The 26876-nt window shown below is 39.6% G+C and overlaps 1 protein-coding gene and 2 pseudogenes across 2 annotated transcripts in view; 1 reads left to right on the top strand and 2 right to left on the bottom strand.

Annotated features, from left to right (window-relative positions):
* Positions 1 to 5654: 5654 nt before the first annotated feature.
* Positions 5655 to 10363, bottom strand: LOC102156246 (annotated as a pseudogene).
* Positions 9550 to 26876, top strand: part of RBL2 (RB transcriptional corepressor like 2) — a 51399-nt gene continuing 34072 nt past the window's right edge. The window contains exons 1-5 of one of the 2 annotated variants that reach the window (XM_038531039.1): positions 9550 to 9789; positions 12475 to 12605; positions 15185 to 15385; positions 19671 to 19735; positions 23109 to 23237. In XM_038531039.1, the coding sequence (XP_038386967.1) occupies positions 9550 to 9789; positions 12475 to 12605; positions 15185 to 15385; positions 19671 to 19735; positions 23109 to 23237 (766 nt within the window). Of the gene's footprint in view, positions 9790 to 12474; positions 12606 to 13678; positions 13757 to 15184; positions 15386 to 19670; positions 19736 to 23108; positions 23238 to 26876 lie in introns of those variants that run through there. The other variant, XM_038531040.1, reaches the window with a different exon arrangement.
* Positions 24683 to 25569, bottom strand: LOC102154134 (annotated as a pseudogene).

Genomic DNA, 26876 nt, shown 5'->3' with positions numbered 1-26876 from the left:
TAAATTAATTTTTTTTATTTTTTATTTTTATTTTATTTTTTTATTTTTATTTTTAAAGATTTCATTTATTTATTCTTGAGAGACAGAGAGAGAGAGAGAGAGGCAGAGACACAAGCAGAGGGAGAAGCAGGATCCTCAGGGAGCCTGACGTGGGACTCAATTCTGGGTCTCCAGGATCACACCCTGGGCGGAAGGCAGGCACTAAACCACTGAGCCACCCAGGGATCCCCCCTAATTATGTTCTTTAAAATGAGATATAATCTACATATAACATTGTATTATTTTAGGCATTTATCAATGATTTGATATGTGTGACTACAAACGATGACTACAATAAGTTTAATTAATCTATAACCACATACAGTTACACAGTATTTTTCTTGTGATGTGAACTTTTAAGATTTACTTTCTTAGCAGCTTTCAAATATGCAATACAGTATCAGTAGGTACAATCACCATACTATACATTGTATCCCCAGAACTCATTTATTTGATAACTGGAAGTTTGTACCTTTTGACCACCTTCACCCATTTTGTCCACTATCTATCCCCTGCTTCTGGCAACCACTATTTTTCCTTTGTGCCTATGAGTTTGTATGTTTTTAGATTTCACATATGAATGAGATCATACGGTATTTGTCTTTCTCCACTTGACTTATTTTACTTAGCATCATGCCCTTTAAGGTCCATCCATGTTGTTGTGAATGGCGGGATTTCCTTCTTTTTATAGCTGAATAATATTCCATTTTATATGTACATATATATTATCTTTATCCATTCATCCATCAATGAATGCCTAGGTTGTTTTCATGTCTTGGCTATTGTGATTAATGCTGAAATGAACATGGGGGTGAAAATATCTCTTCAAGATCCTGATTTCAATTCCTTTGGATTAATATCCAGAAGTGTGATTGCTGGATGATTTAGTAATTCTATTTTTTTTAATGTAGACCCCACCCCCAGCATGGAGCCCACTGTGGGGCTTGAACTCAGTCCTGAGTTGAAGAACTGACACCAAGAGCCAGCTGCTTAACTGACTGAACCACCCAGAAGCCCCTGGTAATTCTATTTTTATTTTTTTAGGAACTCCCATACTCTTTACCAAAGCAGCTGCACTATTTTATATTCCCACCAAAGCGCACAAGGGCTTCCTTTTCTCTACATCCTTACAAACGCTTGTTATTTATTAGCTTTCTGAGAATAACCATTCTAACAGATGTGAAGTAGTATCTTGTGATTTTGATTTGCATTTCCCTCACAATTAATGATGTTGAGCTCCTATTTCTGTATCTTCTGTCCATCTGTATGTCTTCTTTGGTTTTTTAAAGACTTTATTTATTCATAAGAGACATAGGGAGAGAGGCAGAGACACAGGCAGAGGTAGAAGCAGATCTCATGCAGGGAGCCCGATGTGGGACTTAATCCCAGGACCCTGGGATCATGCCCTGAGCCAGAAGGCAGATGCTTAGCCGCTGAGCCATCCAGGTGTCCACTATAGGTCTTCTTTGGAAAAAATGTCTATTTTTTTTTTTTAGGGAAAAAAATGTCTATTTACATCGTCTATTTTTTACTGGAATTGTTTGTTTCTATTGAATTTTATGAATTCTTTAGATATTTTGGGTATTAATCCCTTATCAGATACATGATTTGCAAATATCTTCTCCCTTTCTGCAGTTTCACTTTTCATTTTGTTGATTTTTTTTTTTTTTTTGCTATACAGAAGATTTTTAGTTGGATGTAGCCCCATTTATTTATTTTTGCTCTTATTGCCTTTGCTTTTAGCATCAAATTCAGAAAATCTTTGCCAAGACCAATGTTGAGGCACTTATGATCTTTGTTTTCTTCTAGGAGTTTTATGTTTTCAGTTCTGTGTCCATGTCTTTAATACACTTTGATTTTTGTATATGGTGTGAGGTAGTGGTCCAGTTTTCTCAACACCAAATCAAAGAGACTATCCTTCTTTCATCGTATATTCTTGGCTCCTTCATTATAAATTAATTGACCATATATGTATGGATTTATTTCTGGGCTTTTTATTTTACTCTGGTGACCATGGGTCTGTTTTCATGCCAACACTGTACTGTTTTGATTACCATAGGTTTGTAGTATTGTTTGAAATCAGGAAGTGTAATTCTTTCTCAAGGTTGCTGTGGCTTTCAGGAGTCTTTTGTTAAGATTGATTTTTTTTTTTTAAGATTGATTTCTTAAACTCAGTTATTAATATTCACTCTCTCCACTCAAAGCAAGGCCCTCACTCATGGCCTATTGGTGGTGAACTTGACACACATTCCCAGCCACCTCTGTTACTTTGTTTCAAGTACTCCTCCCTCCAATAAAAGAAAGGGTGACTTTGGTGAAAAGAAACATCATATAGCCTGAATGCAAGAAGGAAGATAAAAATAGACAAAGCCAGGGATCCCTGGGTGGTTCAGCAGTTTAGCACCTGCCTTCCACCCAGGACATGATCCTGGAGTCTCGCAATCGAGTCCACATCGGGCTCCCTACATGGAGCCTGCTTCTCCCTCTGCCTGTGTCTCTGCCTCTCTCTCTCTCTGTCTCTCATGAATAAATAAATAAAATCTTAAAAAAAAATAGACAAAGCCTTTTTTTTAATTTTGCAATTAAGTTACTGATGGAATATCATAAGTGAGAGAAAAAATGCTATTCAAGATTAGAAAAAATGTCTTAAAACTCTGCAGTACAAAGCAGTTAAAGGTATGTAGCCTAATATCTACTCAACAGGCCCCATAGGCATTATAAGGCAATGATTTTTATAATAGTTATCGTTTAAAATTGTTTATAGAGGACTAAAAGGATAGGTTCTATTCATTCCAGATTACCAAGGCTTCCCTGTATATTCAATCTAATAGGGTTTTTTGTTTTGTTTTGTTTTTGGTTTTGGTTTTGTTTTTGAGATTTATTTATTTATTTGAGAGAGAGAAAAAAAAATGAATGGAGAGGCACAGGGAGAGAGAATCCTCAAGCAGGCTCCCTGTTGGGCACAGAGCTCTATGTGGGGCTCAATCCCAGTACCCTGAGATCATGACTTGAGCCGAAATCAAGTTGACGCCTGAGTTGACACTTAACTGAGTAAGCCACCCAGGCACACCTCAGTCTAGCTGGGTTTTGTAGTTTATACTGTGAATTGAATTTTTAGCAGGCAGATTCTCATTCACAATAGGGAAAGCTGTCTTGAGGAGCTCATACTATCAGTTCATAAGAGACACAAATACCTGACTAGAATTAATCACAGATGAAATGCTAGTTAACTCTGGTCTCAAGATGAACTAGAAATTGGTTCCAGCCTTGCCTGAGTCAATGGCGCCCTCAACTGGTTTTTGCTTGTACCAACACTTCTTTCTTTGAATATTTGTGGGAGACACAAAATTGCAAACACAGCTGAAGCCACAGTAGCAATAAAAGTCATCTGATCATTCAGTCTGAAAGGAATACAACACTTAGAGCTTCTTGATCATAGGAAGTAAATTTAAATGCATGTTTTTAAAATAATTGTGAGGGACACCTGGGTGGCTCAGCGGTTGAGCATCTGCCTTCAGCCCAGGGCGTGATCCTGGAGTCCCGGGATCGAGTCCCACATCGGGCTCCCTGCATGGAGCCTGCTTCTTTCTCCCTCTGCCTCTCTCTGTCTCTCATGAATAAATAAATAAAATATTTTTAAAAAATAATTGTGACATTCTATCAGCTTCAGGTGTATATTGCAGTGATTCAATATTTTATTTATTTTATTTATTTATTATTTATATTTATTTATGATAGTCACAGAGGGAGAGAGAGAGAGAGAGAGAGAGGCAGAGACACAGGCAGAGGGAGAAGCAGGCTCCATGCACCGGGAGCCCGACGTGGGATTCGATCCCGGGTCTCCAGGATCACGCCCTGGGCCAAAGGCAGGCGCCAAACCGCTGCGCCACCCAGGGATCCCTCAATATTTTTATACATTATGAAATGATACTCATGGTAAGTCTAGTCACTACCTGTCACCATACAAAGTTATCAGAATATTATTGATTATATTCTCTATGCGGTACATTACTTCCCATGACTTATTTATTTTTATAACTAGAAGTTTGTACCACTTAGTCCCCAAATATAAATTTCCTTGTGGGTGGGAATGTAAAATGAGAGAGACACTTTAGGGGGAAAAAATGGTAAAGCTTAACATTTACCATATAACCCAGTAACACTGCTCTGTCTTGGTCTGCTAGGATCACTTCTCCCTGTGTGCTCATGTGGCCTTTCCTCAGTCTATGCATGTGGCTTTCTTATGAGGCCACACATTTATGACCTCATTTAACCTTAATTACCTACTAAATGCTCTATCTCCAAATACAATCCCATGGGGGGGGGGTAGGGCTTCAACATATGAATTTGGGGAGAACACATTTAGTCCCTAGCACACTCCTATGTGTATACCCAAGAGTAACAAAAAACTTAAGTTATGAAAAAACATTTACATAAATGTCATGGTAGCTTTTCTTATAATTACCCTAAACTGGAAACAACCAAGATATCTTCAACTGTTGGATGGATAAGTAAACACTGAGACATCCGTGCAATAGAATATTACTTATCAATAAAAAGGAACAAACCACTGGCACATAGATGAATCTGAAAGGCATCACGCTAAGTTGAAAGAAGCCAAACTCAAAGGCTATATGTTATATGATTACATTTATGTGACATTTTGGAAGAGGCAAAACTATAAGGAACAGAAAATTGGTGGTTGCCAGGGGCTATGGGATGAGGGGATTCCTACAAAGGGGCATAGGAAACTTTTCAGGTGCTGGAAATGTTCTGTAGTTTGATGGTGGTGAATGTAACTCTATGTTTTCGTCAAAATTCAGAGCTGTATACTTACAAGAGTAAGTTTACTGCATGCAAGTTATATCTCGATGAACACATAAAAGAATAAACAGAAAGATACTTGAAAAATTCATTTGTAACAAATACATTTTTGCTGAAAGAAAATAGGAAAGGAATCAATAAAGAACTTTGGAGCACAGAACATATTAGGATAAAATTTTGTTGGAATAATAAAATGGGAATATGAAGTAAAAGAAAGGAAGGATATAAGATTTCTCATTGTTAAAGAAAAATTTTATTCATGGATTTTAAAAATGGATTATAGTGAGTATCAAATTGTTATGAGTCCATTGGATATATTTAAAGGTTAGTAATGTTTTGTTTTAAAAGGTTTATAGTTCCATGTTGGATATTACACTTCATCAAATTTTTATTTATTTTTTATTTTCTAAAAAGACATTTATTCAGCATCATGATCACACCATTACACTTAGCAATCAACAGCATGGGTGCAAAAAAAAATCTACATTAAAACCCTTTGTTGGAAAAATAAAATTAAATAAATAAATAAATAAATAAAACAAAACCCTTTGTTGGACTGCTTTACACTTTCCACAGAACAGAAACTAAAATAACCCGTTATACAATTAGTCACAAATATAGTCCTCAAGTTTTTTGCCCATACACATGACTATCATCTAGAACATGTCTTCTTTGTAGCAGCTAGGCCCTGCCACCACTGCTTGGCTGAGTTCACAAATCTGTTGTAACCTGTTGCTTCCCGTCACTTCTCTGGCTCTCCTTTCCTGCTAAGCTTTGTTCCCTGGTAGAAATTAAAACCTTCTGCCACTGCCATAGTTGCTGCTGCTGCTGGAACCACCATGGCCACCTTGGTTTCGTGGTTTGGCAAAGTACTGGCCTCCACCACCATAGGGGCCAGAGCTTCTGCCTCCAAAATTTCCTCCTTTCATGGGTCCAAAATTTGAGGATTGATTGTTGTAATTGCCAAAATCGTTATAGCTTCCGCCACCTCCAAAGTTGCTTCCATCATTACCAAATCCGTTCTAGCCATCCCCACTGCCACCGTATCCATCACCACCTCGACTGCCTCTGAAGCCACCTTGACCACTGAAATTCCCTCCACGACCAAAGGTGTCATTCCCACCAAAACCACCTCCACGACCACCACTAAAGTTTCCAGAACCACTTCGGCCTCTTTGGCTGGACCAAGCATTAGCCATCTCTTGCTTCGATAGGGCTTTCCTTACTTGACAGTTGTGGTCATTCACAGTATGGTATTTTTGAATGACAATCTTGTCTACAGAGTCATGGTCATCAAATGTCACAGAAGCAAAACCTCTCTTTTTGCCACTGCCTGGGTCAGTCATGATCTCAATCACTTCCATTTTCCCATACTGTTCAAAATAATCTCTTAGCTGACGTTCTTCAGTGTTTTCTTTAATGCCACCAACAAAAATCTTTTTCACAGTGAAGTGGGCACCAGGTCTTTGAGAATCTTCTCGGGAGACAGCCCTCTTTGGTTGCACAACTCTTCCATCCACCTTGTGTGGCCTTGTGTTCATGGTTGCACCCACCTCCTCCAGGTGGCCTACATGAGGAACCCAAAGCCTCTGGAGCGCTTGGTGTTGGGGTCTCTCATTACCACACAGTCCATAAGCCTTCCCCATTGCGCAAAATGGCACCGCAGACTCTCATCGGTTGTTTACAAGCTCAAACCTCCAATGAAGAGCTTCCGCAGCTGCTCAGGCTCCTTGGGAGACTCTGACTTAGACATGACGGCGGTGGGAGGGGAGACTTTAACGATGCTTACTCGAGGGCGTCCAGGGGCTGAAAGGTTCATCAAACTTTTAACACAAACTTTTAGGGCAGCCCGGGGGCGGGGGCGGGGGCGGGGGGGCGCTCAGCGTTAGCGGCACCTTCATCCCAAGGCGTGATCCTAGAGACCAGGAATCGAGTCCCACGTCGGGCTCCCTGCATGGAACCTGCTCCTCCCTCTGCTGTGCTCTCTCTCTCTCTGTGTCTCTCATTAATGAATAAATAAATAATCTTAAAAAAAAAAAAACACTATTAGATGTTAACTTTAAAATATCCTACAAGGTCTCCAATAAAAAAAAATAATAAAATATTTCTTTTCTACAAGGTAATTCTTTTGGGAAGACATGACCAAAAAGGTTCAAGACCGCTGTGTTTTGTCTTATAAAAGTTTATGTGAAATTTCACAGTTAACTCATGTATTCTAAGGTCATATATGCAATGTAAAAATAAAGTTTATCTTTAGATTGCCATTTGGGGGCTTTGACGTTCTACTGGGCTATCATATCACAACGGGGCAAGGATTTTATACATGCAAAATTGAGGCTTCTATAAAAATAGTTGATAGAGGAGTATCTCAGTGGTTGAGTGTTTGTCTTTGGCTTAGGTTGTGATCCTGGGGTTCTGGGATGGAGTCCCACATCAGACTCCCCACAGGGAGCCTGCTTCTCCCTCTGCCTATGTCTCTGCCTCTCTCTCTCTGTATCTCTCATGAATAAATAAAATCTTTAAAAAAAATAGTTGATCGTAACATGTCTTATACTCCATAGGTGCTTATTTTTTCCTATTTCTTTTTTCCTTTTTTTAATGTATGCTCCATGCACAGCGTGGAGCCCAATGCAGGCTCAAACTCATGACCCTGAAATCAACACCTGCCCAAAGTCAAGAGTCGGATGTGGAAGCAACTAAGCCACCTAGCCACCCCAGTGTTTATTTATTGCTGCATAACAAGTCATCCTAAAACTTTGTAACTTGAAAGAATAATAATAAAAAAAAGAAAGAATAATAATAATTTCTTTTGCCCACAAATCTGCACCTGAGCAGGGATCAGTGGCAAGATTCATCTCTGCTCCATAAAGTATTAGCTGGGAACAGCTTGATTGAAAGCTGGAGGTTCTGCTTCCAAACTGGCTCATTCAACATGGCTGGGGCTGAGGTTGTATGCACCCCATGAAAACTATGCAACTCTCCTCCAGACTTCTGTACTCAAGAGATGACCAAACTATAGCATAGCTTCTAGCAGCACAGGGGCGTGCCCTAGGATGACTGCAGCCCTGCATTAAAATGCCTAAGAAAACTCATGGCTGCCAGAATTCACCCTTGGTTCTAACCAACACCTGGCGATTTACCGAAAACGGCTTCCAATGGTGACTCCTTCCTCTGTGCCTTTGAGATGTGTATGTATCTCCTGCAATTTGAAGTGTCGTTCTCAATGATCTGAAAGCCATATAGGGTCTCAGTCTCCTAGTCTTTGTAGGAAGGAAGATAGAATCCTAAATTCAATAACTTGCCTGCTGGCCTGATCACATTGACACTCACTAACCCTTTGGAATTTTTTGGTTGAGCTCCACTTTCTCCCATCCCTAGTCCTTCATTCTCCCTTTAAATCATCCACTCACCTGTGCACAGATTTTTTTGGTAAGATTTTATTTATTTATTCATGCCACCCAGGTTTCCTCTTTTTTTTTTTTTTTAAAGACCCCTGCACAGATTGGAATGGAGCTCAGCTCTTTACTTCATTGTCAGTAGTGTCTGAATAAAATCTATTTTCACCTCTTTAATGCCCAGCTTTGTCGATCGTTGATAGCATGCTTCTCCAAGTAACCTGGGCTTCCTCACAGCAGGTGGATGCGTTCAAAGGGTCATGGAAGAGGGGCGCCTGGGTGGCTCAGTGGTTCAGCATCTGCATTTGGCTCAGGTCGTGATTCTGGGATCCAGTTCTGCCTCCGGCTCTGGCGGAAAGCCTGCTCTTCTGCCTGTTTCTGCCTCTCTCTGTGTGTCTTATAAATAAACAAAATCTTTAAAAAATTCAAAAAAAAAAAAAAAAAAGGAGGGTCAAGGAAGAGAGAAAGAAGTGACCCCATGGCCATTGGCAATGCATTAGTGGTTCCTCAAACAGAAAAATGTCCTATACTACATCCACTTGTAAATCAAAGAGGATTGTTAATAAAGTGATTCAAAGTGATTGAAGTCTACTCTAAGCATGAAAGAGAAAGCAAAATAAAAATAAAAGAACAAAGGTAAGCCACTGAGGATAGTACAAATATATCACTTAGAGCGAATGTAAATTGGCCCTTTGGGAAATAAGAGAATTGCCGCTGTAAAATAAATAAATAAATAAATAAATAAATAAATAATCCAATGATTATTTGAAAGGCTCACATAAAGTTAAAATATAGGAAAGAACTAGAAATTAGGAGCGATGCTGAAGTTCGAACTTAGGTAAACAGGCCCTTGCTTGCTATTACTCTTACTTTACAGTTAAAGACAGGCAGATAATGAGTATTAATTTCGGAGACACCTTGGGCAGTAAGCCGTCACAAGTCATTGTTTCTTGGATGTTTTCTCTTCAGCACAGCCCTGCTGAATAGTCCCACCGTGAAGACTTAATTAAAACGTCGCAAAGACACTTTTATTTTAGCCCCAGGAGCGCGACGTCCGTTGATTTTTTTTTTTTTAATATGGTTTTTGGCCCCCGTGGGCCTCCGGCTCGGACTACATTGCCCATCAGGCCCCGCTCAGAACTACGGGTGCCTACCTGAGGTCTAGCTTCCTTGGTGGCGGCGCAGTCGCCGTGCGGACGGCGGACGGCGGACGGGCGGGCGCTTCGCGGTTTGAATGGCTGCGGGCTCCGGCCCTCAGCTCCCCTGAGGACCGGCCGCCCAGGGGTGCGCCATGCCGTCGGGAGGCGACCAGTCGCCGCCGCCCCCGCCTCCCCCTCCGGCGGCGGCAGCCTCGGATGAGGAGGAGGAAGACGACGGGGAGGCGGAGGACGCCGCGCAGCCGGCCCGGTCGCCGGCCCCTCAGACCCAGCAGCGGTTCGACGAGCTGTGCAGCCGCCTCAACATGGACGAGGCGGCGCGGGCCGAGGCCTGGGACAGCTACCGCAACATGAGCGAGAGCTACACGCTGGAGGTGCGCCCGGGGGCGGAGGCGAGGGGCGTCCCGGGCCTAGTGGTCGCGCCCCGCCGCGGGGATGGGCCCCTCCCTCCCGGGCCGGGCGTCCTGCGCGACCGTCGGGCAGGCCCCGGGTCTCCGCGGGTCTCCGCGGGTCTCCCCGGTCCCCGCGGCCCTCGCGCCGTCCCTGCGCTCCCTGCTCCTGGGACCTGCTTTAGGAAACCTCCGGTGGCCCGGCGGGGGAACCCCGCCTCGCAGCTTCCCCCTCCGGGGGCGGGGCCGAGCTGCGGTCACGGTTGCGGGAGTACAGCCCCCTCGCTGGCGGACGGAGCAGGTGCAGCTGCGAGGCCGGGGGCGGGGGCGGGGGCGCCGGCGCCTGGCTGTGCTCCCGCGGGGTCCGCCCGGGGCAGCGCCCCTCCTGCGCTCCGCCCCTGCCGCACCGAGCCGCCCGGGGCCTGCCTTGGCCCTGCCTTGGCCCTGCCTTGGCCCTGCCGTCGCGTCCGGACGGCAAACGCGTCGTTCACGTCTCGGGCTGTGTTTGTGTGTGTGGCGTGAGGCGGGTCTTCCGTGGGGCACACGAAACGGGCCGTCGGCCTACCTCCGTGTAGACACACGCCCCCTGGCCGTCCCCGGGCCGTCCCCGGGAAGCACGCCCCGCGACGACCCGGACGACCTCTCGGTCACCTCGCACGCCGCGCAGCGCCCCGGCGTCGCCGCCGCTCAGGCAGCCTCTGTCCCTCTCCTCGGACGGGGCTCGCACGGGAGAAGAATGGCCATTCTAGCCAGTGAGGCTCGGCTGCGTAGGCACCGCCCCTTCATGGACCAATGGGAAGTGACACGGAAGTCGGGATTGTTTACCAGCTGTGGCGCTGGTGGGTGGCGCCCGGCGGGAGGCCGGAGGACTGTCTTGCGTTGCGTTACGGTCTGTGGCAAGAGCGGGGCCAATAGGCTCCGGATGGGAAGGCCTGACGAAGGTACTAGTCAGTCCTAAGAGCAGGGTGTCTCCGCCTGTGTGTGACCCACGGAGGTTACTCGCTGTTTGTTGGTGTGCCAAGGTCCCTCCTCCCCGTAGTTGCGCTCTGCGGCGTGGGGGCGGGGAAGCGGGAAGGCTAGTCCTGTAGTGGCTTCAGGACCTGACAGACCTAGGGGGCTTTGCACAGTTAGCCACCCCGGAGCTCAATGTCGTGATACGTACATCTGAGATGATTTGCGCTGAAGGTCTCACGAGGTTCCGTGTGGTTTGTGGCGCACAAGGCAGTCATGGACCGTGCTTGCGCCTCAGTTTACAGAGCGCCCTCGTGTCCTCAGGGCGGGCATGTGGCCGCATGGGCCATCTTCCTCTTTATTCCTCGGTGGTTGTCTGGTCAGTGATTCCAGCCGTTCTTTGGTGATGGGCATAAGTGGTTGCAAATAAGCTCTTATTTTGTCTTCTCAACAGTCTTCGAAATTGGATAGAACAAGTAGTATCACCATACAGTTGAGGTATTTCAACTCATAGGGGCTGAGTTGTATGAAATCCAGTGTTACGTAAGCAAGTGACAAGCAGTAGATGGTTAGTAAAATATTTTTGAAAACATGTTTGATTACTCAATTTGTTAAAGACTTGGATCTCAGATTCTTAGCTCCGTTTACTCAGTGAATGAATGAATATTCATTTATCGATTTTTTTTTTTTTTAAATCACCTCTTTGCCCGATACTGTTGTAGATGGTGGGGACAGGGCAGTGAACAAAACTTAAAAAATTTCTGCCCTTGTGGAGCTTGTAGTGGGGTATGCTGCAAGATAACACGTAGGATGTCAGTCTCATGGAAGTGTACGATGGAAAATAAGACTCCTGTGATTTTTTTTTAAAGATTTTATTTATTTATTTGAGAGACAGAGATAGCCACAGAGAGCACAAGCTGGGAAGAGAGGGAAAAGCAGGCTCCCCGCTGAGCAGGGAGTGGGATGCAGGGCTCCATCCGAGGACCCTGAGATTGTGTGATCTGAGCTGAAGGCAGGACGATTAACCGACCAAGCCATCCAGGCACCCCTCATACAACATTTAATACAGAATATTGGTTATAGAATTTTACCTTTTGATTTCTTGTGTTTCCTGTGCTTTAAGCTTGCAACTCATTTCATTCTCACAGTCCTCAGATGAGAAAATCGAGTCTCTGTGACTGTTAATTTATCCCACACTGGGACACCCAAGGCACATGTGCTGAGAGAGTGAACCAGATAGAATCTTTATTGCCCTTTATGATCTTGCAAGTTACAGAGCATCATTTTCACCTACTCTATTAGTTAACACAATTGAAAATGAGGGAACAAAACACAGATTCCTGTCTCTCAATGTGAAAATGTCAATATATAGTATAAGGAGCACATGGGCTACAGCCATCATTGAAAATACAGTTTCCCACAAACCTAAAAATAGCACCTTTTGTTTAATCTAAAGAGTTTAATCTAAAAAGTTTTGGGTTTTTTTTTTTTAAGATTTTATTTATTTATTAGAGACAGAGAGAGAGACAGGTAGAGGGAGAAGCAGGGTCCATGCAGGGAGCATGTCGTGGGACTCGATCCCGGGTCTCCAGGATCACGCCCTGGGCCCAAGGCGGCGCGCCAAACCACTAAGCCACCGGGGGCTACCCTAAAAAGTTGTTTATATGGAAATGTTTATATAGCTGGTTAACTAAACATCAATTTTCTTTTATTTTACAGGGAAATGATCTTCACTGGTTAGCATGTGCCTTATATGTGGCTTGCAGAAAATCTGTGCCAACTGTAAGCAAAGGGACAGTTGAAGGAAACTATGTATCTTTAACTAGAATCCTGAGATGTTCAGAGCAGAGGTAACTATATCAGAGTTTGAAAACTAGAGAATGACAAATATGAAAGCCCCAAAATCATAGTGTTAGTAAGAATTCTCTTTGTTCATTATCTCCTGGGTGTTTGTATCTATAGAGTGCTGAATTTAGAAACTAGGTCATGGTTTCCCTTTACCACATCTAAGTTAGTATCTATTATATTATACTTCTTTGGCGAAAACTATTGAAATTTTAATGTGTTAGGCAATTTTATAAAGAGTTTGCTGTTAAACATTATGATTTACCATTGCACAGTGTTGGGAGAATTCTAAATAAGGATATTGAGAAACTTTAGGAAGTACTCTAAATTGCAAAGGTTAATAAAATACAGTATTAAACTTAGAACTGCATGGACAGAATTTGTATTTTACTATATGGAATGTGTAAATACCTCTCCTTTTCGTTGAGGGATAAGCAACAGTATTATGATTATTGGAAGAGTCAAATGATGTTTTAAAGAAGAGGCAGAAAGAAATCGTTTTTCTATCTGTTGTATAATTGAATTGATTATTATTTATGCCTTTTGGGTGAATTTTCTTTTATGATTCACTAAGGATTGATGGAAAAAGGATATTTGGCACTTTGTTGGGAGAATACCACTGTCAAAATTTATGTACCTAATAGTTTAAAAAATCACTAATTAATCACTTAATTAGTCTGATCAATATTAGACTAATTAACAAGAAATGTAATATTTTAGCTGTAGTCTATTTCTTAACCTTGAGCTCCATCCTGAGTTATATTTAGGCCTAAGGACAAGAGGCAGTGCATAAAGAGTTGAATACCTGGGCTGTAAACCTGCATAAGTGGACTTAAATAAGGTGCAAAAATAAAATCATTATGGAGACGAAAAGTGGAGGCAGAGTAATCCAGTTAAGTGACAGATAAGGAACTTTAGAAGCAAAGGTCAAATTATAGAATCTTCATCATAAACAATAGTAAATTGAACTTACCCAATATTTTAATGCAAGTAATACAGTCCTAGGCTTCAGTTGTATTTCCATTTTAAAAACTCAGTTTCTATCTTTAAATTTTTACCTCTGGGTTCAGATTATTTACTGCCATAATGGACTAAAATGGATTAAAAACAAAGAGTATATTGGGAGAAGATATTTACAGTATGTATAACTGAAAAGGTCAGTATCCAGGATTATATAAAGAACTAGTAACAAATGGTTGCATGATTGACAAACAACTACTAAAAGTGGGTAAAGAATGATTTCACAAAGGTCAAAACTCACATACCTATATGTGAGTATATATGTAAAGACGCTCAATTTCACTAGAAATCAAGGAAGTTCAAAGTAAAAAACAAAGTAACTGTCATTCTCTTCAAATTGGGGAAATTTGGAGTCTGATAAAACCTTTGGTCATTATTTGGTCATTATTCAGAGAAATGGGAGCTCTATGTTGCTGATGTACTTGGTGAGAGTATAAATTGCCATGGCCACTTAAATGGGAAATTCAGCCATATCTGGTCGAGCTGAAGATGCACAGTCTCTGACTTAGCACTTCTACTTATTGGTGTGGTTCCTAAAGAAGCTCTTACATACATCTACAAGGATGTATTGATTACAGCATTTTTTTGGTCAGAATGTAAAATTAGAAGCCTCAATTTCCATTGGTTGGGAAACCAATGCAAAAAATCATGGTAGTTCATACTAAAGAATATTTTTTTTAATTTATTTTTTATTGGTGTTCAATTTACTAACATACAGAATAATCCCCAGTGCCCGTCACCCATTCACTCCCACCCCCCGCCCTCCTCCCCTTCTACCACCCGTAGTTCGTTTCCCAGAGTTAGCAGTCTTTACGTTCTGTCTCCCTTTCTGATATTTCCCACACATTTCTTCTCCCTTCCCTTATATTCCCTTTCACTATTATTTATTAAAGAATATTTTTAATAGTTAAAATGAAGGAGATCTGCATGTATCAATGTTAATTTCAGAAATACTGAATGAAAAAGCAAGTTGCAGAATGCCACTTATATAGTATGATACTATTTATGTAAAATCTTAAAACTACACATACAAAAGATACTACATAGTGTTTATGGATACATGTAGACCTGTATTGTAACTACATTAGATAGTAAGTATAAAAACATGGATGGGAAGGATTCGGACTAACTTTAGAATGGTGGTGATCTTTGAGGAGGCAGAGCAGTCAGAGGAGAGTTTGGGAAGGAGGACAAAGTGGGAATTTGGCAGTTTCTGTAGAACCTAAAGCCAACACGGCAAAATTTATTTAGTATGTGAATGTTTGTTAAATCTGGCAGTTGGGTACATAAGTGTCGGTTACATTACTCTGATTAATTATTTTGTACTTTTATATATTTCATAATTTAAAAAATAAAACCCTTCGATAACCTCAGAAAAAAACAGATTAGGAAAATCGGAGAAATAAACCAGTCTGTAAGAGATGAAGCTAATCAGAGACATGAGTTGTGATATTTATCACTGTCTCAAAGTAATATAACTTAATGAGTTAAATTTTGATGTAATTACATTTGTGTACTCTATCTTGTTAATGTTGAAAATATCTCTCTTTATTTTTAATATCAGCTTAATTGAATTTTTTAACAAGATGAAGAAGTGGGAAGACATGGCAAATCTCCCCCCACATTTCAGAGAACGTACCGAGAGATTAGAAAGAAACTTCACTGTTTCAGCGGTAATTTTTAAGAAATATGAACCCATTTTTCAGGACATTTTTAAATATCCTCAAGAGGAGCAGCCCCGTCAACAGAGAGGAAGAAAACAGCGGTATGTTTTTGTATTTGTTCGTCAGGAATACGTATACATATATTTTATCTGTGCTACAGTTTTGATCTCTCAGTTTGTGCTCCTCCGCTTATTTTGCTAGTTGTTTGTTTGTTTTTAGAGAGAGAGAGAAAGTATATGTATGTGAGGTGGGGGGAGGGGCAGAGAGAATCTCAAGCAGGCTCTTTGCCCAGTAAGGAGGCAAGGAGGCAGGTGAAGAGGCCACTCTGGGGCCCAGCCTCACAACTGGTGAAGCCATGACCTGAGCCAAAATCAAGATTTGGTCTCATAACTGATTGAGCCACCCAGATGCCCCGATTTTGCTAGTCTTAAAAAAACAAATGCGATTTCAAAAATAATCTCTTTTTCTGGGCAGCCTGGGTGGCTCAGCGGTTTAGTGCCGCCTTCAGCCCAGGGCCTGATCCTGGAGACCCAGGATCGAGTCCCACGTCGGGCTCCCTGCATGGAGCCTGCTTCTCCCTCCTCCTGTGTCTCTGCCAATCTCTCTCTCTCTCTCTGTCTCTGTGTATCTCTCATGAATAAATAAATAAAATCTTTAAAAAAAAATAATCTCTTTCCAGCAGCTCTCTTTTAATAATAATTTCTTGCTTTCATTGCATGTTAGCCATGAAGAATTTGGCTTCCTTCACATTGCAAAATGCATGGAATTACTGTTTCAATAAACTTGCCCTTTTCACTGAAGTACCCAAAAATGCAAAAGTGAGACCTTAAATATTTTCAGCACTTAGTCACCTGAGTATAGAATCTGACTCCTTAATTTTCTGTTATTGTCTGTGTTGACTATTTCTATTATTTGACTTTTTTGTCCAGCTGAATAACAGGTAAATCCCCTCTGAACTGGCTTCAGTGTGTATTTTGAAGTTGACAGTCAATCAAGTGTAGAGAAACTTGGGCAGCCTGGGTGGCTCAGAGGTTTAGCGCCACCTTCAGCCCAGGGCCTGATCCTGGAGACCCAGGATTGAGTCTGTCAGGCTCCCTGCATGGGGCCTGCTTCTCCCTCTGCCTGTGTCTCTGCCTCTGTGTGTGTGTGTGTGTGTATGTGTGTGTCTCTCATGAAAATAAATAAAATCTTAAAAAAAAAAACACAAAATCTAAAATCATTAAAAAAAAAAAGAGTAGGGAAACTGGATGGGGGGAAAATAAGGGAGCTGAAAATATTATGAATTTGTGCTTTCTGATCATGTCTGCAAAATCTATAAACTTACTCTGGCTCAGCATTTTCCATCTTTCCTGGCAGATAAAGACAGTCATGGTATACAAATTCTTTATCATGAACACTTTTTCATAAAGTAGAAATGGAAATTGTTCTCAAAGTAGAATTAGAACAATCTTGACAAGAAAAGTTGGGGAAAAAGAGTTATTATAATTGAACAAATAATGTTTGCCTCTCTTCTTCTTTCTTTCTTTCTTTCTTTTCTTTTTCTTTTTTTTTTTTTTTTTTTTGCCTCTCCTTCAATATAAAATTTTTGTGAAGGGTATTTACAGTAAGTGAGCAGCTTTTAAAAATAAAACAAACTATGTACTTTCTTAGATAGGTGACCCCACTAATATGGAAGCAGCTGCTCTAGTTTGCTTATAGTTTGGATAGATGCTTTGTTTTAAGTCTGAGTGAGGCTGATGTCATCCTTTACAGAAAGATACAGAATATCTTCTTTGGAGAGTTGTAGAAAATGATTTTAGATTGTACTTGCTTTGATATTTATTGGGGTATGTATACTGCCTAATTGCAGTTAAGAAAATTCTAAGATAGCTTTGTTTTTTAAAAATTTACATTTAGATCACTCTGTATACATTTATTAGTACTTTTGACTAATGGTAATAATGTATACCATTTACTGAGCATTTATTATGGGGACTGTTTAAGACCTAAACCTGCATTATGTAAGTGAATCCCTATGAAACTGTATGAGGTTGATGTTGTACAGGTAGAAGAACATAAGCCCTTGAGAGGTCAGGTAATTTGGTCAGGGTCACACAATTAAGTGTGGAGCTATTGTGCTTCACAAGACTCTGTACTACATCTCACACACACTTTGAGTGTTTGTCACTGGGTATTTATTGAGAACTTACTATGCAAAGTACATTGTTAGGTATTCTGTAGGACACAAGTATTTATTTATTTTTGAGAGAGAGAGCAGAGGCAGAGAGAGAATCTTAGCAGGCACCATGCCCAGTGCAGAGCCTATGACCCTGAGGTCATGATCTGAGCCAAAATCCATAGTTGAATTCTTAACTGACTAAGCCACCCAGGTGCCCCAGGACATGAGTCTTTAAAAGAAAAAAACCAGACACCAAACACCCACAGCCATTGCCTTTTGAGAGCTTACAGTATAGTTGTGGAGCGGGGGCATGTATAAATGTGAAAGATAACAGAAACATGCAACTTTTGAGGCAGAGTTAAACCACTGTACATGAGCCAGGCAGGTAACATTCTGTGAAGAAAGGAACAATGGATAGGATTTCAATGGGTGAATGGGTAGATAGAGCCTTTGTTACAGAGGATAAAGAAGGAATACACCGGAAGTGGCAATTTGGCCAGTAGGTTAAGTTCTAGGGTTCTCAAGTTGAAGATTCAGGCTTTTTTTTTTTTTTTTTTTTAAGATTTTATTTATTTATTCATGAGAGACACAGAGAGCGAGAGAGAGAGGCAGAGACACAGGCAGAAGGAGAAGCAGGCTTCACACAGGGAGCCCAATGTGGGACCTGATCCCAGGACTCTAGAATCACACGCTGGGTCAGAGGCAGGTGCCAAAACCAGGGATCCCCCGAAGATTCAGTTTTTAGAGCGGCTTGTGTGTTAAGCCAAAAAGTTTGACTTTTTAATCTTTATCTTGGTAGGCGTTAAAACTGGATTCTCATGTGCCTATGGTAGGGAGGCCACTTTTATTTATCTATTTATTTAAAGATTTTATTTATTTATCTTAGAGCAAGCATGCACGAATGTGGGGAGGGGCAGAGGGAGAGAGAGTCTCAAGCAGACTGTGCTATGCATGGAACCCGACCCAGGGCTCAGTCTCACAACTCTGCGTACATGATCTGAGCAGAAATCAAGAGTCAGACACTTTACTGACTGAGCCCCCCAGGCACCCTGGGAAGCCACTTTGACATTTAATCCTTACCATGGACTGGTGACTGAAGTACAAAACTATGCCCAAGTGGAATAATCATTCAGCAGATGAAGAGACTGAGGCACATGGAGAACAAGTATGCCTCAAGGGGAAAGTGGGGGAACTAAACCCCAGTGTCCTGATTCTTCTCCTGAGAGCTCCTTGTTGGGATGTGGAGACCACAGATATCTAAACATTGGCAGAGATTCTGGCAGAAAAGCCAAGAGCTTAAAAAAGGTCTGAAACTCCCTGCAGCAGACAGCTTGGCAAAATACAACGGATAGCCTTAAAGAATAAGGAGTCCTAGGAAGCCCAGAATCTACATTAAATAGTCCTGTAGTGATTTGATGTAAACTGGAATGTAGGGATCCCTGGGTGGCGCAGCGGTTTGGCGCCTGCCTTTGGCCCAGGGCGCGATCCTGGAGACCCCGGATCGGATCCCACGTCAGGCTCCCTGCATGGAGCCTGCTTCTCCCTCTGCCTGTGTCTCTGCCTCTCTCTCTCTCTCTGTGTGACTATCATGAATAAATAAAATCTTAAAAAAAAAAAAAAATAAAAAATAAAAAAAAAATAAACTGGAATGTCTTTTGGGAGGGAGAGTTTACAGCTCATCAGCTATGAAAAGGGGGAAAAAAAGGGAAATTATCCAATTGTATACAAGGGCCTGAAAGCAGCATTAGCCTTGCTCACATCATCAAAAGAACTGTTGTTGGGCACCCCGGGTGGCTCAGCAGTTTAGCTGCCTTCAGCCCACCGGGGTCCCAGATCGAGTCCCACATTTGGCTCCCTGCATGGAGCCTGCATCTCCCTCTGCCTGTGTCTCTGCCCCTCTCTGTCTCTCATGAATAAATAAATAAAATCTTAAAAAAAAAAAAAAAAGAACTGTTGTTACTCATTTTCTACCTTACCTGTTTTGACCTTGAACTGTTTTATAGTTCTTGAGAATTTTCTTTTTTCTGAGATGAGCTCTTTCCCTGGCTTTGTCCTTACCAGAATTTGGTTGGAACAGAACTTCTTATATGTTTTCTGTGTGAAGGGAATTTGTTCTCACTCCCATTAACTGTGGGTTTGGGTTTTCACATACTTTATAGTCATTTGTGATGTCTTTTTTGAATACTTACAATGAATTTATCTCATGACTTTTTTTCCCTCCCCCAAAGGCGACAGCCCTGTACCGTGTCTGAAGTTTTCCATTTTTGTTGGGTGCTCTTTATATATGCAAAAGGTAAGACAGAACAATATTTATCTATGTGTTCAGATATTATTTTGTCAACCTGTAATGTGTATCAGGGAAAGATGCTCATTGAAAAATTTCTCAAGGGTTTTAATCTCAGATTTGTTTTTAAGTATTACATTTTCATAAAAGTCTTTTGAATTTCTTTATGTAATATCCAAAACTTCTTTTATTAAGTGGAAAGTCCTTTATTTTTGTTCTTACTTAACATCTTTGCCACCCAAAGCTATTCCTCTGAGTTACAGACTGAAAACACATTTGGTTTGTACTGGTGTCTTGAGATGTGTTTTTCGTGACTGCTCATCCTCAGCATGTATAGTTCAGATTGCTTTTTGCATCTTGTTCAGATAAATATGCTTGCTCAAATGCCTTTGAATACAATTTATTTTCTCCCTCTTCTCATCTCCCTTAACTTAACCAAGGTCTATATTCATTGAAAAATGTTTTTTGTTTGTTTTTGGTCCTCTGTATTTCTATGTAGAAATGATTCTTAGTAACCTAAATAAGAAAAGGAAATACAGTTACATTAATTACATAGACTATGTAGAATGCTTTTGCTACTACAAAAGCCCAATAAAACACAAAGTTATAATCAAAGAATCATAGAGCTGAAAGGAATTTCATAAATATAAGAGATTCTCGTAATTAGATCAAGTACCCCAAATTATTTACTTTTAAGATTAGGTAAGTGAGGCCCAAAAACTAGGAACAGAGCTCAAGTTTAAACCCAGATCTAGCTCTCTGTTTCATGCCGATGCAAAGGCCCTCTGGCAAGAAAGTGTCACTCCATTGTTCTTGGGGTTTGATATGTCTGATCCTCTCTAGCTAGTTAAGTGAGAGCTCACCCTTTTTCCCTGAGCTACGTGGTTGATTGAAAAGAAAAATCTTTCTTCTGCCAAAAATAAGCTGTTCGTTATTTTGTTTTCCATCACACTGAGATGTTTCTTTAGTGGAGATAAAGGTGATATGTTAAGTGGTACAAAATAAAAGTGTAAGAGCCTATAAACTGTTCTCCTAGTGGCAGTCACCCTTGCTGTCACTTTTAGCTTGCTGTGGCTGGTATTACATATAGTATTAATCTTGTCATTTGATTTTGGGCAGGTATATCTGACTTCTGAGATTTTTATCTGCTTTGTTTATATCTCTTATGGTGTATGTGTACCTAGGAATGAATGTGTTTGGTACCATATAAACTATTTAAAAAGAATTTTATTGTCCTTGTTTACATTTTGGTCTCACTTGATCACCTGGAGTAGCATATTTTTTGTCTCTGCAGTTAACTCAGTGTTTCAGTTTTATTATTAATTCAGTTTATAATTATTTAATCTGAAGAGTCTGTCTCCTCACTGTCTGACACTGATCTTTTATGATTCAGTAGAATCTTTTTCTAATAAAGTCATTTCATTAGTTTTATTCAGTTCTCAATTTAGTTATTTGGAGAGAGTTGTACTCTTTTATAGGCACCTTTCTCATGGCTTTTTCTGCAGCATATGGGCAATCCCAGATTATCTCATTCCTGATACATAAGCCAACTTTCTGCTGTTATCTTTGTTGACTTCCTGTAGCAAGTATAGAGTAGTGACAGGTTTGGGCTTGTCATCATGAAGGGCTTTGTGGTCTGAAGACCAATTGGTGCCACTTCCTGTTTTATAATCTCCAATCTCCTCGTTCCTGATAAATAAGCCAACCTTGGAGTTGAAACAAGTTATCTTTGTTGTTTGAAAGGTAACTTATCTTACAAAGTGAGATTTATTTCTAAACTCAGTATTTGAAATGTAAAGTATGTCACATTGGGACAGTCCTGGAGTTTAAGATTCTGATCTTTAGGGGCCTTTCAGTTTTTTGTTAGAAGTTACAGTGCTGCTGTTTTTTTCCTTTATGGCAAGTACAAAGCACTGACAAGTTTAGGCTTGTCAATGTGATGGGCTTTGTAGCTTGCAACCAGTAGGTGCTGCTTCCTGTTTTACATTTGAGAAACTGAGTATATTTTAACATTAAACATCTTTATAGTGGAACCAAACAAGTTAGTTTGGTTGTATCAGTGCAAAACTTAACCTATTAATTATCATTTGCCTTTCTGACAACAGAAAAAAAAATTCTCTTTAATTCATGTAAGTTCATTTGTTGAATGTTTTCATCTATACAAAAAGAATTATCCTGATACATGGAGGTAAGTGGTAACTTTCTTTGGAAGAAAAGAGAGGGGAAAAAAGCCTGAAACAAAGTGTGTGTGTGTGTGTGTGTGTGTGTGTGTGTGTGTGTGTCTGCATGCATTTGGGCAGGCATTACGTGTGAAAATGTTCAGGTTTAGAAATAATTCCTTAGATGTATATTAGCATTAAACTTGAATTCATGTGATGATACAAGAATGTAAAGTCAGTAGGAAGCATGTATATGTAGTGTTTAATCAGAAAAGGGATATGCTCAAAGTTAGAAATCTAGAAGAATTTCTTAATTTCTAAGAATATATACTGTTTACCTGCCTATAAAGACTGATTTCAGTGTTAAACTAGCATTGCAGAAACATGTTTCTATAGGTTTGAGTTTTGTTTTGTTTTGTTTTGTTTTGTTTTCTTTCTTACCATGCATCTGCATTATTTCTGGGATATTAGCTCTAGACCTAAATATCTTTCATTGTTATACTGTGGCATTAATTTGTATGAGTTTGTATTATTATGTAGAAAATATCTAAAATGTTACTGTTAGGAGTCTGATGATAGGTTCTGGTCTTTTTAAAGTATATACATGAAAAACTCATTTTTCAGTTCCCATCCAAGTGTTTCTACTAATCTTTTTTTTTTTTTTTTTTTATTTAATGAGTTTCCCTCTTAGAACTGCTTTTTGTGCATCCCAAAGATGTTGGACCATTGTTTATCTCCATATATTTTTATTTTTTTACTTTGTTCTCAATTAGTTGTTTTAAATTTTAATTCCAGTATAGGTAACATATAATGTTAATTAGTTTCACGTGTACAATATCTATTAATTTTCTTGACAGAAAAATATTTTCACATAAAAGCATTTTCTATAGTTTGAGATAATTTATAAAGTTGTTTAGAATTTTCAAAGAAAAAAGCCAGTGATAAAATTTTGGTTAGCTACTAAGGATTTAATGCTTATTTAATGAATATTGAGTGAATGAATGTCCTTCTTAGTAAACTTTTGGTTTCATTACACCCCTAGAAATTTATTAGACTTTAAGGGTAATGTTTCAAAATGTAAATTCGCCAGAACACTTCATGTAGCTTTTGAGTCAGCTTTGATACAGTCTTGTATAATGTCATCTTAATTAAAGGAAGAAATTACTTTTAAAATGTTATAAAGTTGATGCAAATATACTCGATAACTGTTTACATTCCTGTAGGTAATTTCCCCATGATTAGTGATGATTTGGTCAATTCTTATCATCTTCTGCTGTGTGCTTTGGACTTGGTTTATGGAAATGCCCTTCAGTGTTCCAATCGTAAAGAATTGGTGAACCCTAATTTTAAAGGTAAGATTATAAGCTGGAGCTTATTGGACTACTGACATTTCTACATTGTGTTTACTCTTGGGAGTTGTACACATACCACAGGTTTCTTAGCATCGGAGAACATAAGTGCCTTGAAAAGTTGTTATCTAGAGTACTTATCGCTAGGAGTTGAAATCTCTGTAAAAATATTTATGGAAAAGGCAATTGCAAATATTATGAAGTGTAAAGTCTTACATGACAATTTTAGAAGTTTCTGCAATATATATACTCAACAAGAAAAAGGGATTTAAAAACCCAGAGTAGCAAATTGACATTAAAACTGATATTCTTCTGTGTTGCCAGGCTTTGGGCCTGACACACAGTAGGAGCTCAAAATGGATTTATTGAAATAATCTTCATTTCACATTTTTTCCAGAAGAGGAGTAGTTACAGTTGTAAATAAGTAAAATGAATTTTTAGTTCTTAAACTAAAGGATGGGTAGACATTATTACTTTGATAATGCATTTTAGCAGGTTTTAAAGGTATATGATTTCTATGAATGATACACAGGAAGAAACCAAATCATAACTTATAGACAATATTATAAATATATTTTTAATATTATAAATATTAAACAGTATTTATTGAGCTAGTATATAATGCTATTTAAATAATACCATGATAGGATTCTGAGTGATTTTCAATTTTGGGGTGGTTACAATTAGAATTTTAACTTGTTCAACTCTCAAGGTAGATTTTTAAAGTTAGTGGAGTTAGTTACCAGTTGCTCCTGCTTTGGTAAGTTTAATGTTTTTAATTTATTATTTTTTTTCTCTCATTTCCTTCCTAACTCCCTTTCAGGTTTCTATTTATTGGCTGCTTTTCATTTTTTCCCTTCTTATTTAGTTTTTCTTATACTGAGTCTAGGTCAAGAATAAGCTGTAAATCAATATGTTAGATGCATCCAGTATAATGAAATGAAAGCATATAAGCAGTATGTACTTTGAATAGTAATTTTTTTCAAAGTTGTATTTTTTATTTTAATGTCAGACATATTTGCAAAGTTATATTTTATTTTTATGGGTTTTTTTAATGTTTTTTAGATCTTACAGCAATATACTAAAATTGTTTCTCTAGGTTTTTTTCTTTAAGTTTCTCCAGATAAATAATTGAATAACTGAAATCTTTTGAGTAGTGATACACTTTACCTATTTGCTATTTTTTAATTTTTAAGTATAATTAACATACAATGTCACATTAGCTTCAAGTGTATAACAGTAATTCGACAATTCTTTACACGACCCAGCACTCACCACAGTAAGTGTACTCACTGTCACCATACAGTGTTATTACAATATTATTGACTGTGTTCTTTATGTTGTACTTTTCGTCTCCGTGACTCACTTATTTTATTTTAGCTGCATGATAAATAAGTTTATTATTGTCTTTATCTGAAAAATATTCATAGAAATTGTGGTTTGGTTTATTAGCTTCCAGCAGCCTGCTCCTGAGCTCTAAGGAAGCTTGTCTTCTGAGCTACCTAATATTTCTTCTGGGCAAGAGACATCTTGGGTGGTTCCCCCTCTTCTTTCTAACTTCTTTCTTAGGCTTCTTCTCATAGATTGGGTTCTCTCATGTGGCAGCATGAGCTTTCTTTATATCTCCTCCATATCTGAAGATGCTTTGTTCTTCATGTATTGACAGAGTTGTTCCTTGTAGGTATCTTCATCTTCTTCCATTAGGTAACACAATAGATCTGCAATAATCTGACCCATGACGTGCTTCAGATGTACTTCTGCATTGAATTCCTTACTTTCCACATCATAACCAAGAAATTGTTTGGTACTCTGAGCAACAGACAAGCCTCCATCCACAGCTCCCTTGAGGGCCCCCAAAACTTTATTTCCAGTAGTAGTTCTGGCCAGCCCTGCATCCACATAGCAGGTGAAGGTACCAGGTTGACCATCAATGCTTTCCACATTGTATTCATCTCCTGTCACTTCCACTTGGCCTTCATAGATCTTGTCCCTGTCCAACCTGTTGAGAAGCCTGTGGGCCAGCAGCAGGTCTGTACAATAATTTGTCAGCATAATTTGTCAGACCAGCCTTCACACCATACTTTGGGAGTTCATGAGCATGAGCTGCACAGACTATCATGTCTTCTTCTGTACAGGCATGAGTAATCTGACAAATGATATCTCTGTTGATTATGTGAACTATCATCCTGTATTTGGATGTGTTGTACTTATTTTTATCCTAAATTACCAACCATTTTTGAGCATAGTAATCAGTGTTACCTTCTTGTCTTCACCTAAATTTCACTTGGTATCTCTTGATGCAAGCCTTATTTTTGACAACTTTAACAAAAGCCATCCTACAGAACAGAGACTGACATCTGCGACTCACCACCAGGCGGCAGCAGGCCCAGCAGCAGGCTGTCAGGGGATGACTTAATATTTTGCACCTGGAAGTTACAAAATAACTTTTGTTATTTTGTATAACAGTTTGTATTGCTTAATTCCTTTTATCTATTTTGTCCATTCCTCCATCCACATCTCCTCTGGCAGCCGTTTGTTTTCTATACTTAAGAGTCTGTTTTTTGTTTCTTTTTTTTTTTTTTTTTTTAAGATTTTATTTATTTACTCATAAGAGACACACAGAGAGAGGCAGAGACACAGGCAGAGGAAGAAGCAGGCTCCATGCAGGGACTCGATCCCTGGTCTCCAGGATCACACCCTGGGCTGAAGGTGGCGCTAAACTGCTGAGCCACCCAGGGATCCACCTGTTTTTTCTTTCTTTGTTTTGCTTTATAGATTCCACGTGTAAGCAAAATAACATGTCTATCACTGTCTGACTTAACTATACTAGCATAATATACATCTAAGTCTGTCCATGTTGTTGTAAATGGCAAGATCTCATTCTTTTTCTACAGCTGAGTAATATTCCTGTGTGTGTGTGTTTGAGAGAGAGAGAGAGACATCTATTAATGGATACTTGGGTAGCTTCCATATCTTGGCTATTGTAAATAATGCTGCAATAAACATAAGGGTGCATGTCTTTCCGAATTAGCGTCTTCCTTTTCTTTGGGTAAATAACTAGTGGAATTACTGGATCATATGGTATTTCTATTTTAAATTTTTGGAGGAAATTCCATACTGTTTTCTACAGTGGCAGCACCAGTTTATTCCCTTTTCAGCACATCCTCACCACTGCTTGTTATTTCTTTTCTTTTTCTTTCTTTCTTTCTTTTTTTTTTTTTTTTTTTGATACCAGCCATTCTGAATGGTGTGAGGTGGTATCTCGCTGGGGTTTTGATTTGCATTTCCATGATGATGAGTCATGTTGAGCATCTTTTCATGTGTCTGTTGGCCACTTGGATATCTTTGGAAAAATGTTTCTTGAGGTTCTCTGCCCATTTTTTAATCGGATTGTTTGTTTTTTTGGTGTTGAGTTGTATGAATTCTTTATATATTTTGGATATTAACCCCTTATTGGATAAATCATTTACAGATTTCTTCTCCTATTCACTAGGTTGCCTTTTTGTTTTGTTGATGGTTACCTTTGTTATGCAGAAGTTTGTTGTTTTGGTGTCCTCTCAGTAGTTGATTTTTTGTTTTTGTTTCCCTTACTTGAGGAGACAGATTTATAAATATGTTGCTAAAGATGATGTTGAAGAGATT

This window comes from Canis lupus, chromosome 2 (assembly GCF_011100685.1).
Source record: "Canis lupus familiaris isolate Mischka breed German Shepherd chromosome 2, alternate assembly UU_Cfam_GSD_1.0, whole genome shotgun sequence".
In the NCBI taxonomy this organism is placed as follows: Eukaryota; Metazoa; Chordata; class Mammalia; order Carnivora; family Canidae; genus Canis; species Canis lupus.
Note: the sequence above shows the minus strand (reverse complement) of the source record. Positions and strands in the feature narration are given on the sequence as shown.